The 13,419-nt window shown below is 48.0% G+C and overlaps 1 protein-coding gene and 1 pseudogene across 2 annotated transcripts in view; both read left to right on the plus strand.

Moving 5' to 3' along the window:
• The window catches only part of LOC309798627 (transmembrane 9 superfamily member 1-like), an 80,533-nt pseudogene extending 80,372 nt beyond the window's left edge, over window positions 1–161 (plus strand). The window contains exon 4 of the transcript in view: window positions 31–161. The product of the transcript in view is annotated as a transmembrane 9 superfamily member 1-like (transcript). The remainder of the gene's footprint in view (window positions 1–30) is intronic.
• A 456-nt stretch (window positions 162–617) lies between these two features.
• SETD7 (SET domain containing 7, histone lysine methyltransferase) overlaps window positions 618–13,419 on the plus strand; it is a 50,299-nt gene continuing 37,497 nt past the window's right edge. The window contains exons 1-2 of the mRNA XM_082644990.1: window positions 618–2,007; window positions 10,739–10,868. Coding sequence (XP_082501116.1) covers window positions 1,968–2,007; window positions 10,739–10,868 — 170 coding nt within the window. The 5' untranslated portion in view covers window positions 618–1,967. The remainder of the gene's footprint in view (window positions 2,008–10,738; window positions 10,869–13,419) is intronic.

The following is a 13,419-nucleotide window of genomic DNA, read 5'->3' on the forward strand; positions in this document are numbered from 1 at the left end:
CCAAAGTGGGGCTTTCATCTTCCACTGCAGGAACCCCTTCTCTTTGCAGCTTTGGAGCCCAGGTATCTGCTCTGGAGGACTTTAAGGAGGTTAAATTTAAGCCAGAAGACTTCAGAAAGGTATCGACTAAGCCGGAAGGACCTCTGATCAACTTAGCCTAAGCTGGGGGACCTCAGAGCCTCTAGTCTAAGCTGGAGGGCCAGATACCAGTGTAGCCGAAGCCTGTGATCTCCTAGGGGAGGAATTCAGGCTGGGAGGAGTGTCTTCCCAGGGCCCTTAGGCAGGTGAGCAGCATCAGGACCCAAGTTTCCTAACACCTGGTCCAGGGCCCTTCCCTCTCTTTCTGAAACAGTCAAAAGGGGTTGAAATTTCTGGCAGTGTATGGGACAAATGTCCCTAGCATTGTTCTCTTTTTTCGCAGAGGAAAAACTGAATTTAATAAGAAACTCACAATACTCGATAAAAATACCTGGCATTTAAGCACAAAGCCAAAAGCAAGGCGTGGTCTCCTGGGTACTGGAAGTACTTTGAAATCCACAAAGTCTCATTCGTGGTTCAGAAAACAAAATGGAACAACTTTCTCGGCTCCCTCCTATCCTCCCCCCCGCCCCCTCCGTGCAGTAGCTGTTCTTGGCAGACACCCAAAGCGGCACCCGGTAATTCCACGGCACATTGTGTACATTTGCATCCATTTAACCAGCTATTTACAGCCGCCCTTTGCCGCCACCTGTAAGAGGCAACGCCATAATGACGCTAAGTGGCGGGGCTGCGAAGCGGGTGCCCCGTGATGTTCTCCACTTAAAGAGCCCGAATCTGTGGAAGGTTGGCACTTGGAGAAACAGGGAGACGGCTGGGGACATCACACGTGCAGGGGGGGAGGCGCGCCAGACGGAGGGTCCCTCCTCAGTAGCTCCGCTCGGTGGCTCCTTTTCTGTTACCACAAGCGCGAGGAGGGAACTGCCAAGGCCTTCCGCGCCGCTTGTTTCCTGCCTGATAAAGAGCCCGCTGCCATTTGGATCTGCTGAATTTCTGAATCACCCGAGACGCCTGACGGTCCCGAGGAGGGGGGGCCGCAGCGCGCACGGGTGGGAGCCGCAGACCCGCATCTGGGCTGGATGTCACCCCCTTGAGTTTGGGAAACCTGCTCGCGGATGTGATGCGGCAACGCGGAGACACCTGCTCTCCAGTGCGTGCCGCACTCGTGCAGCTCCGGGTGGCAAACGGGGTGAAGTGGGGGCGAGGGCGAGAGGAAGTTGAGGCGCTGGAGCTTTAGGAACGCTGCCTTAGCTTGCCTTGCTCTTTGGAGGCTGTCCCGAGGGGGCACTGGCGGACACTGCAGGCGGACTTCCAAGTGGTCCCCGGCACAGTTGGAGGTCGGAGTTTTGAGCCCCAGAGGGCGGATACCCGGAGGTCCCAAGTGCCCGCGAGGAGCCCGCGGCGCCCAGGACCAGGCTTGGCGCTCGGAGCGCACCAAGCCTCGCAAAAGCAAAAGATAAACCCTGATGGGCCCGGGGGCTGGTGGGCTGGGGCGTAGCGTCAGCGCGGACCCCGAGCGTCTTTCGTTTTAAGGAGCCTCACTTCTGGGAAGGGACGGGGAACTGTCAATCAGCGAGGGAGGGAGCGCACCGGCGCTGGGTGATGTCAGCGGATCAGCTGCTCGATAACAAAGAGGGGGTATTACAGGAGAAAGTTGCAGCGGCGGCGGCGGCCACGGCGGCACCCCGGAGCCTCGGAAGCGAGGGGCAAGTGGGCGAAGGAGGAGGGACGGCTGCTGCGGGAGCAGCTTAAGGCCAAGGAATTGAAAGGGCTCTAGGGGGAGGCAGTGCGAGCCAGCCCCGACTGCTCCTCCTCTTCCTCCTCCTCCAAACTCGCAGGGTTCAGCCCCAGCGCTCGCTCAGCCGCCGGGAGCACCCGGAGGGACGGGAGGCAGCCGCGCGGCCCCGAGCTGGGCAGGGTCCCCAGCCGCCATGGATAGCGACGACGAGATGGTGGAGGAGGCTGTGGAAGGTACAAGCATTTCTCTGGGGCCCGGGGAGGAGGCGCCGAGGGCACGGAACGCGGAAGGAGTGGCGGGCTGCGACCTGCGCGGCGCCGGGCCCCGCGGCCGCCACTGTCCCCTATGCGGGTGGCCCGCTGCTTGGGCAGGGGCCGGACCGCCACGGCCACGCCACTGGGAGCGCGCACTGCGCGGCGGGGCGCAGGCCGGGAACGGGTCTCGGCTGGGCCGGGGTCTCCGGGAGAGCGCTGCTGCTCCATCCCGCCCGGTCACCGCCTGCATCCGCCTTCGGAGTTGCGAAACCTGCCGGGCACTCCGGCCTTCCCCCTTTCGGGGATGGGAGGTGGCGGTGCGCAGGAGTTCAGCCCCCCGCGGCCGGCCGTCTCCGTGGAGCAGTCCCCCCGCCCGGTTTTGGCAAGCCCGAGCCCCTCTCCGGGCGCCAGCCCTTTCCTTCCGCTCGCCGCTGCGACCCGCGGTGACCGCGGCCGCGTCCGGGTCCGTCCCCCGGCGCAGCGCACGGGGCCGGACCAGGCACGTGGCAGCCGCGGTCCGGGCGGTCGCTTCTCCGAAACGATGAAATCATTGCAGAGCCATGGACAACGCTCCCGACCCAGGGCTTGAACGCACGCCGGCGGAGAGGCGGGTGGCTCTGGCCTCTGCTGCCCCCGAGCGAACTCAGTCAAACCGCCCTTCCCCCTTCCTGCTTCCCAGGCGGGTGCCGCCGCCGCCACGCTGTGCAGGCGCGCCGCAAGCCCGGACTGAAATTGCTGGGTGACACTTAACTTTCTGAATTCCATGCTGTTGGCTGTGGGTGATATCACCGCCTTGGTGTCGTGTTTCTCCGCCCCTTCGCTTCCAGCGCCCCTCCCCCGACTTTTCTCGCCACTTTGTTTTGCTGAGTTTCTCCACCTTTTTTTTTTTTTTTTTTTGCTGGTTCTAAAAAGCGAGGTGGGGACGTTATACAATCTAGTTGTTTGTATCAGGAGATGTTATGATTTTGTAACAGTGAATACTGGAAAATACTCTTCAGCGTATTTATTTATTTGATTCTACCGTACACAGTACGTCGTCATGTTTTGCAGTGTTGCGTGATGTTATTCCGGAATATTTTAACCAGATACCTAGGTAAATATTTTTTAAGCTTTTGGTTGAATATGGTTTCTATCTAATTTGTATAAACAAGCTCTCAGAAATGGTCAAGAAAGACAAAGTGGCGACCCTTACAGATGCATGAGGTTGCATACTTATTGCTACTTTGGGAGAAAAAAAAATCAGTTTTTACATCAACATCATTGACTCCTTTTGTAGTGCTCCCGAGGTCTTAAGGAGACATTAAGTAGAATAAGATTTCTGAATTCTATAAAAGCTAACTGCCTTAATGTAACTATTGAAACTTCTTATTTCTTTATCCAGCTTCAAGGGGTGTTGATGGTGGTGTTTTAATTTCACAGTGTCCTGAACTGTTTATCTCCAATGAGTAAAGCCAATGCTGGGACTTACTGGGGCCCAAAGATGTTAGTTGGAAGCCTTCTTTAAATGTAAATTATTGACTACGTGTGCCTTCATATTACAAAAGATAATTGAAAAATGCTCTTCTCAAATTGTTAGGACTGGCTCTCATTCTTCAGAAGTTTACTCTTACTCATAAAAATTTAACTCAAACCCTTGATCACAGGCAGTGCTCCCGAGGTTAACCCATCTTCCCCTTTGAAGCTGTTTGGAAACACAAGGCCCAGTTGTCCACGGTCCCAGGCTCGTTGCAGAATGTGAACAAGCAGCTTTAGAAATGCACCGATGTTGTTTTTGAGATTGCTCAATGGGTGAAAGCAGAGAAATTTCTTCATATAAGCAAGGAAGGTTCTGTTATGTAGGGTGACCACATGCATTATTGTCCAAAATCAGAACATACTTGAGAAGGGTCACTATTTAATACTTACGCTGGGACAACTGGCTTAAACCTTGAATGTCTGGGGCAATCCGGGACACACAGTGACTCAGTTGTACCTAACAGTAAACAATTAGAGTAACACAGAAATTTTAAAAATCCTTAGATGCACCCAAGGCTCAAACTCACAGTGTCTAGAGCATGCATGTGTAAAAGTAGGCTTTTCTTTAGCCATTCTTGGACTTTTAAGTGCTGTCTGTAATAGTCTTTACTTAACATCTAACACATGCATGGGGGACTGGTAAAAGGCCAGTCTGAATATCTCTCCACATACAGAGCCTGTGCTCTTGGTAGTTTATTTGTCTTAGCTGAAATTATCATTGCTGTAATTGTTTAGTCCTTACATGTGCAGGCTCTGTGCTAAGTGTTTCACACACACATTATCCATTCAGTCTTATCACGTGCCTAGTAATATTATCCTAATTTTACAAAGGAGGGAACTGAGGCTTAGAGAAGTTAAGAACTAATCTGAGGACATTCAGCCAGGTAGGAGACAGGCTTGGACCTCCAGAACCGCACTGTGCCATACCAAACTGTTTCTCTACATGTTTCTTTTTTTTTAATGAGTCAGTCAAATATATGAAATAGTTGGTAACTGAGCTTGGAAGCCACAGTTAAATGTTGCATCAGTGTCGTTCTTTATCAATGTCACTCTTTAGAGGTTGGTTCTGAAAGAGTTTGGTGACTTTCAGAAAAATGTATTTGGGGAAAGAGAATTTAACTTACAGCCTCTGCAACAGATACGCTTTTTCTTCTGTTTCTTCCTCCTTAGAAACATACTCTGGGGAAGAAATTGATCTCTTCAGGACTTGAGTCTTTTGTCACCTCACGTACATTTGGATTCTCTGTCAGGTGGAACTGTAGCTTGGGTGGAGTTCTAAGCTCAGGGTGGATGAATCCCCGAGGGCAGGTGGGTGGAGGGAGTGTCTGTGTACAGCGCTGGCTGCGCTCCCTTGGGAAGGTAGCCCTGGGCCTCAGCAGGCCTGCAAACATCACCTGAGCTCCTGCTGTGGTTTTTAAAAAACTCTTTGAGGCTCATTGGTTCTTCTGGGCGTGATGTTTAGCTTTGGGAATAGAAATCGTCATTACGTCTATTTCTTCATCTACACATAGACACAAAGATGAATACAATGTAGTCCCTAATATAATTTGAAATAAATATATCACATCTAAACCATTGAATGATGGTGGTTGAGAGGAAGTAAAAATTGCATCTAGCTTGGGGAAATAGATGGGGGAGGACTTCCCGGAAGAGGTGGCGTGGAGTTGAGTCCAGTCCAGAGGGGAACTTTGGGAGTAAAGAAAGGTGTGGAATGAAACAATAATTCACAAGAAAAACGCAGATGACCAATAAGCATTTGAAAAGACACAATTTCATTAAATAAATACAAATGAAAATGTTGAGATAAAAGTTTTCTCTAATTAGATTGGCAAAATTCAATGAGACGGATATCATCCTACAAGGAAAGGGACACCCTTACGTGTGACTCATTAATATCATCAAGGAATTTCAGCTAATTGAATACTAACCCAGGAGCACAAAGACATTAAAAAGAAAGGGAGAAAAAAAAAGAGAGGAGTGGAATTATGCAGGTACATTCAGAGACGAATCCCTGGGTTCTGCTGTAACAGAGGGCCTAGGAGGAGAAAAGTGGAGGATGAGACAGGGGAAGGAGGCTCGTCACAGGCCGAGATCGTGGACTCCGTCTGGAGGCCGTGGGCCATGTGAGGGCTCTTTAGAGCTGGGAGTGGAGGATGAAGGCTCTGCTCTGGGAGGGCGGGAGGATGGGATGAACAGGCAGTGGGGAGCTGGCGAGGCGACCACCTAACAGGCTCTTTGCAGTAGCGCCCTCGAGGGTAGGAAAAAACAGAAAGGCCTCGAAACATAAAAGAGACATCGAGGAAGGATCCTCAAAAATGGGAAATAGCAGAGTCTCCAGAACTAAGGAGCCAGAATGAAAACAAGCATCTCCATGTTTCACTGTCCCAACCCCTCAAATATTAAGAGCATTTCTAACAGTCCCCCTATTATCTCATCCTGCCTGTCTCTAATAAGACTGCTCATGCTCTGTACTTAGGAAAAATACAGGCTAGGTGTCCTGGTAGCACCCTCTATGTGTAGGCCTCACATTAAAATTAAGACCCTCACAATAATTGAGTTCTTGCAAGGGATTACTCTCAAAACTCAAATTATGGTGTTTTTTTTTTTTTTTTTTGCGGCACGCGGGCCTCTCACTGTTGTGGCCTCTCCCGTTGCGGAGCACAGGCTCCGGACACGCAGGCTCAGTGGCCATGGCTCATGGGCCCAGCCGCTCCGTGGCATGTGGGATCTTCCGGGACCGGGGCACGAACCCGTGTCCCCTGCATCAGCAGGCGGACTCTCAACCACTGCGCCACCAAGGAAGCCCTCAAATTATGTTTTTAACCACCAGCGTAAGTGTATCATCATGAGGGCACATTCTTTGCACTAAACAGAATAAGTTTGCCTTTTTATTATTATTACTTTTTTTTTTTTTAAAGTAGTTCTATTATACAAAACCAACAACGCATGTAAGGGCCTCTGGTTCTGAGGGAAACGCACACATATATACACACACACTCAGATCTCTTGTGGATAAGTCTGTGGCAGTAAGCAGCCAGGTGTCCAATCCAGAGGGAATTTCCTGTGCTGAGAGGTAACGTCACTGCATAGAACACAGGCCTGGCTCTCATCAGGTTCAGGAAAAAGCTCTGAGGGAACCCATGGGGAAAAAAATTGAACTTTCTCTCTGTTCAGTAGATAATGATCTTTAGAACAAAGTGAAAAACTAGACTTGTGAGACGGTTATGTTTTATTCCCTCTTCCTCTAACTTCAGTCAATATTTAAAACCGTGCTGCAGACAGATATATGGCACACGAGCTGGGACCGCATTCCCAACACAGAGCAGTCATTCAAGTGGGTTTTCCTTGTTGTTTGGGTTGGCGTTCAACCTCTGTTGAGTGGGAATTGGCCCGGAAGGCTGTTGGCTGACTTGGCACATTGCACAGATTGATCTCAATCAGAGCAAGCTGGACTAGTGTTTCTCTTTGCATTGGGTAACACTTGGAAGAGACAGGCATTTGCCACCAGGATATGCTGCTGAAGATCCTGGTGGTTCTGTGAGAACTATCTTAACTTCGAAGGCGTCTTCCACTTCTCTGCCTGGGACCTGAGAACAGCCCCCTCTTTAGAGGTCACTTCTTCCACCATCGGCAGGGAAGAAAGGGTGTTCAGCCAGTTTGCCCTTGACCAGAGAGAAAAGGGATTGGAGGTTTGGGGGAAGGGGCCTTCAGCATCCATGAGCGCATTCAGGGTAGCAGGTAATGTGTTTCTTGGGCACATAGCAGTGACTTCCTCATCTATAAGATTGGAATTTGAGGGATGGTTGTAAGGTTTAATTTGGATAACAGGAAATTACATAACCCAGTGCCTGATGCATAGTAGGTATACAGATTTTTTTCTTCTCTGTATATCAGTCTCCCTCTCCATTAAATTGACTGTTGCTAGCAAGACAGATATTACATGATCTTATTGTCCAAATGGCAGTGGAACAAGAGTTGTACCAGAAGCTTCTCTTGCACTAACATTGATAGGAGATATGAGGTCTCAGTAACCTAATCTCTTCTCTTTTTTTTCTTTATTTTTCTTTTTTAAATTAATTTATTTATTTTTGGCTGCATTGGTTCTTCGTTGCTGCACGGGGGCTTTCTCTAGCTGCAGCGAGCAGGGGCTACTCTTCGTTGCGGTGCGCGGGCTTCTCGTTGCGGTGGCTTCTCTTGCTGCGGAGCATGGGTTCTAGGTGCGCAGGCTTCAGTAGTTGTGGCACACGGGCTCAGTAGTTGTGGCTCGCAGGCTCTAAAGCACAGGTGGCATGTGGGATCTTCCCGGACCAGGGCTCAAACCCGTGTCCCCTGCATTGGCAGGCGGATTCTTAACCACTGTGCCACCAGGGAAGTCCCAGCCTAATGTCTTTTCTTCCTGACGTTTCTTTCCTTGGAAGGTCCCTTAGTTGTTGTTATTGTTTTGTTTGTGGCTGTTGTTCTAAACATAAAGTTCTACTGCTAGGAACACCACCTCCGGCTGTTACATATTCAGGGTGGAAGTCTTGAATGATCACAAGCCTTAACTTTTAGCTCCTTTTCATTGATCCCGGTCATTGGTCACATCCTGGTCATTGATCACATCATCCTCCTTTTGGAAGGATGAGAAGAAAACAAAACAAATGAGCCAACCGGAGGATTCTGCTGTGATCTGATAGAGGGGGATTTCTCACAGCAGGCAGCCTAAACACCTTTAGAAAGGCAGGGAATCGTCACAAGTCTGAGCCTTCTTTCTAAACACACAGTGTCACCAGAGAAACAGCCATCATTCAGCAGCTTCTCTGTTCTCCCTCCCTAGAACCTAACCAGGTGATGGGACTTCTGTTCACTGGCCTGTGGAAGGAGGCATGGGCGTGAGCATCCTTCATGGAGCAGGGTTGATTTTTTTGCTTTCATCTCAGTGGGGTTCAGTACTGTCCTTCAGGTGCTTTTAGTGTGTTCTGTGATGCTTCCAAGTTTCTCTAATATCTAAATGCCATTGCTGAGGGTGCACCTGCAGTGTTTTATTCAGAAATAGGATAGGACTGGGCTTCCCTGGTGGCGCAGTGGTTGGGAGTCCGCCTGCCGATGCAGGGGACACGGGTTCGTGCCCCGGTCTGGGAGGATCCCATATGCCGCGGAGCGGCTGGGCCCGTGAGCCATGGCCGCTGGGCCTGCGCATCCGGAGCCTGTGCTCCGCAACGGGGGAGGCCACAACAGTGAGAGGCCCGTGTACCGCAAAAAAAAAAAAGAAATAGGATAGGACTGTTGCAACTGAGCAAAGGTGGAAATGAATTAACATTGGATTTTTTTTCCCCTTAGTGTTCATGTTTATCATAATATTTCTCTTGATCTAAAGTAGACTAACTAATTTTATCAAACATTAACTTTATAAAGTCTGAAATATGTGAACTGTTTTCTATGGGGAAAGTGTTTTCAATAAATTAGTAAGTACCTCAATATAAGGTCAAAATGATTATTCTGATAGTTATACCTAAATCAGAAGTGGAATACTAAATTTGTAGCAATGCAAATAGCTAAATTTAACTTGATCTGAGCAACATTTCATAAAAGAAAGCTTTTAACTATACACTGAGTGGTTTTTTTTAATGAAAGGAGAAAAAGTAGATATAATTTATTTCAATGAGAGAAACGCCATCAGTAGGTATTTAGAAAATAATTGTGCAAATTACTTCATATGACTCAAGTGTCATTGAATTATGTCAGGTACAGTTTTTGGTTTTTGAGCAAGAAGGAAGCAATTGTGGCCTACTTCCCTCCTAACCATTAATTTCCTGGCCCTTGTTAGAAAAAAATTTGGGTTAAGAGGAAAGGAACCTTATTGATTGTGATTTATTTAAGTAGCCATGTTTTAATGTAATCTATTCTAGGTAATTCATTCTATGCAGAATCAGATGTAGCAGTACAACAGTGCATTTGTTCATTTTTATTTTATGTCTGTGTAATCAATAGTACAAATAAAGAGCTTTTTCGTTCTTTATAAGAGAGCTTACTTCCTATCTCTTCTAAGGGATGATATTCGTTTATCACTTTAGAAGAAATTCTTTTAGGAGAGGAAAGCATTCATTGTGGTGATATGCTTTGTGTTTTCTTTTATGTCTGTGAGCCATCTGGAAGCCACATTTAAGTGTTTAATGTCCCTGCATTGCACATAGTATTTAATGCTTTTATACCTTTCTCATCCATGACTCAGGTCATTAACCCAGGAGAAAGCCAGTAGATTAACTGCTGCCTTCATTTTCACCCGCCTCTGCAAAATTAATTCACCAGAATGACTGGGGAGACACCAGTGAGGTGACTCCTGGGTTTTGTGAAATATGTAGATAATAATAAAAAACCTAAACGTTGACTGTAACCGTAAATATAAGAGTACACCAATCGGTGACCCAAGAAGAACCAGCAGTTTAAAGATCACGGTGTAGTAATTGCTGCTGATGTTCAAAATCACTGCTTAAATGGTCATGTGGATACTTCTAGCTACATTTAAAGCACAAACCCTCTGAACACAGTGGGTAGAAGGTGTATTACTGAACATTCAAAGCTGAAAGATTTTGTAAGGTAAAGCAGTAAGTTCAATGTTAAGTTTAAGCTTAGAGGGACTCTGAGTTCATGTGTCAGTACAATGAGGTGTAGATATTAGGGCAGTCTTGAAGACGTGGCTCTATCCTTTTCAGAGGGCGCCTGGCTAGCAGTGCTCCACATCATACTATATAATGATGTATGAAGTCGTATTGTATACTTAGTTCTAGAACCAGATAACTTATTGCCAAGACAGTGTGCCATCTCAGCTATGTTTCCGTGAAGCATGAGAGATCGGGGGCGTTAATTCCAAATGTAAGCAGTACCCTGTGGGGAAGTACTGGGTCAACTGAAACTCACACTGCAGTGTTATTATTGAGAATAACTCTCAGTCCCCAGTGAACTATGAGCGTGGTTTTGGTTCATAACCTTACACGTGTCTAAGGCCCTCTATTGTGGACCCGTCCTTTCTAAAGTGTACCTAAGAGCGGAGTTGATGGTGCCGATGCCGGCAGAGAAAGCTTGGTGTTCGCTCTCCCCTCAGGCAGGGAAGGGACCCCTGAGCTGCACGGGGCACTTGCTGGCAGCATCTGAGCACAGATGATGGTGGGTGAGCGTGGACGATGTTAAGGTTTGCCTTGTGTTTCCCTTTCTCCAGGGCACCTGGATGATGATGGATTACCGCACGGCTTCTGCACAGTCACCTACTCCTCCACAGACAGATTTGAGGGCAACTTCATTCACGGAGAAAAGAACGGACGGGGGAAGTTCTTCTTCTTTGATGGCAGGTAGCCCTCACGGTTTTGTTTTATTTCGTTTGTTGGGGGGCGGGGAGTAGGTACCTAATTACTTTATTTGGAGGAATGATATGAATGAGAGAATTTTACGTGAATATTTCAGTACCATTTATAGAAAAAGTCAAAGTAACACCAACATGCATGTACTGCTTTGGGGACCGGGGATGTCAGTCACCCCCTGTTACTGCACCAAACTTGGGTCTGCTCACCCGTGTGCAGTAAAGCCAGTCTGACATCTGGCTGCGGTGAAGGAAGGTGCAGCGTTGAGTGCAGGCGCCAAGCAATGAACCCAGGGCAGTTAGTGCTCAAAACACCCCAACTGCCAGATGGGTTTCAGGGGAGGGAGGGGAGTCCCAGAGTATGTGATCAGCTGGCACACATTTCTCTGCTTGGTTGATGGTGAGGGAACAGGGTGGTGTCACAGGGGTTAACATTACCAGCAGGTCTGTGGGCTACGTAGTCATGACCATGTCTGACCTCAAGTAGTTAATTTCTTCCATTTGGTGGTGGTTTTAGCATCTGCAAAACAACTCCGGAAATGTGCATCAGCTCCTGTTATCTGGGTACTTCAGAGAGGAGATCCAGCAGAGGATATGGGGGAGGGGTCTGTCCCGGGAAGGTCCCATAGCGTCCTGCTTAGTTACACCCCCGTGGCTATGGCCTAAGACTCAGCTCTGCCGTCTTTGCCTCTAAAGGTGTGCTTGTCAAAGAGAGCCTCTGCCGTGCCAGATTCAGGGACGCCCATCTTGCACAGGTGGGTTAGGTGGTCACGCAGGTCTTTGATGGATTTCACCTCCTCCTTCAGATAATGAGTCTCCATAAAGTCACACAGGTGGGGATCGTTTTTGTCAGGGACCACTGTGTGTAGTTCCGGTAGTGGCTGATTCACGCTCTCTTCCAAGTGTAATGCACACTCACTCTGTGTTCAGCACACTCTCGGACATCGTGGTCCAGTTTCCTGATCTCCTTTTGAAAGAAGATTCAGCCACCTCATTGGTTCAGCAGCCTCATAATTTTCTCAGCATATTCTCTTTCCTCCTGAGATTAGTCAGGAGACTATTTAGCAAAGTTCTTCAAAGCCATATCTTCACGGTCCAAGCAGTAAGATGGGTAGATATAGGAGGGGTACAGCTCCAGACTCAAAGTGTTCTAAATGCTTGTCTTTGGGGTGACTGGACATTGTGTGCGATACCTTAATGCTGATGTCGTAACGAGTATTTCCTATGTTCTACCACTAGTTAAAATATTTTTCACAGCAGGGTTCTTTTACCTTGCTTTCACCCCCTGTATGAGAACGCTGTGAGGCAGAAGCTTCTCACCCTCTTGAGTCAGGTGGAAATAACTAGGACTTTTCTCTTTCAAGAAGAGATGGGGTTGCATGGGCCCAGCTTTCCAACAGTGACTTTTTTTTTTTTTTTTTTTTTTTTTTGATACGCGGGCCTCTCACTGCCGTGGCCTCTCCCGTTGCGGAGCACAGGATCCGGACGCGCAGGCTCAGCGGCCATGGCTCACGGGCCCAGCCGCTCCGCGGCATGTGGGATCTTCCCGGACCGGGGCACGAACCCATGTCCCCTGCATCGGCAGGCGGACTCTCAACCACTGCGCCACCAGGGAAGCCCAACAGTGACTTTTAAGCTGTGCCAGCTTCAGAAATGAAAAGTGGTCGTATGAATTTCTCCAGCATTTAGAGGAATTCAGAGCCATGGAAGGACTAGCTCTTTTCATACCACTTGACTGGGTAATTCAGAAATGGATTTAGCTAAAGCAGGTTATAGGATTCTGTGGGACACAGCACTGCTTACTGTAAACTCTTGACATTGGTGATAAGCTGAAGCTTCCTTATTCCTTGGAATTCCTTCAGGAAAGAAAACGTCTGACTGATAGTTGAAGGGTGATCGCAGGGACTGGCTTGTAACCCAGAATCCCTTTTCTGTAGGTGGAGTGAGTCGCTTTTAAAAAATATTAACAGGTCCTCAGGCTCTCAATTATCTGATATGAGGAGGGGTGAGGAAAGCAATAAAAACCTATCGGAAAACTTTTGTACATTTTAATTTTAATTCCAACCTTCTCTTTCCCATTGTCCTCAACCCCACACTCCACCTCTTTTTAGCAGAAATTGGTTTCCAAACTATTCATGTTAAATGGTCGAATATTCTGCTTCCTTTCTTCTGCCCTGGTGGATCACTGAGTCCCGTAGCAGCCTCTTACTCGATTTGGTATCAGTGCTTTCTTCTCTCACGATGCCTTTAACCTGTCCAGAAGGAAACTTTTCCTGTCTCACTGCCATAGAAGTTTATTTATAACTCTTTTCTGGAAAGTGTCACTGTTTACCTCATGCAATTAATCTTTTATTCACTCAGCAAATATATATTTATATAAATGTCTTATTTCCCCTACAGGAGAGAGGTTTCCTTGAGGGCACAATCTGTATCTGTTCCATCTTCTATGCTTCATAGCACTTTCTGTTAATTTGGTATTAAAAAAAAAATTCTTGCTAAATGAGGATGGGAGACGAAAAAGAGGGTAAAATTCACACGCACAC

Source organism: Mesoplodon mirus (genome assembly GCF_964341445.2).
Source record: "Mesoplodon mirus genome assembly, chromosome: 2".
Lineage (NCBI taxonomy): Eukaryota > Metazoa > Chordata > Mammalia > Artiodactyla > Ziphiidae > Mesoplodon > Mesoplodon mirus.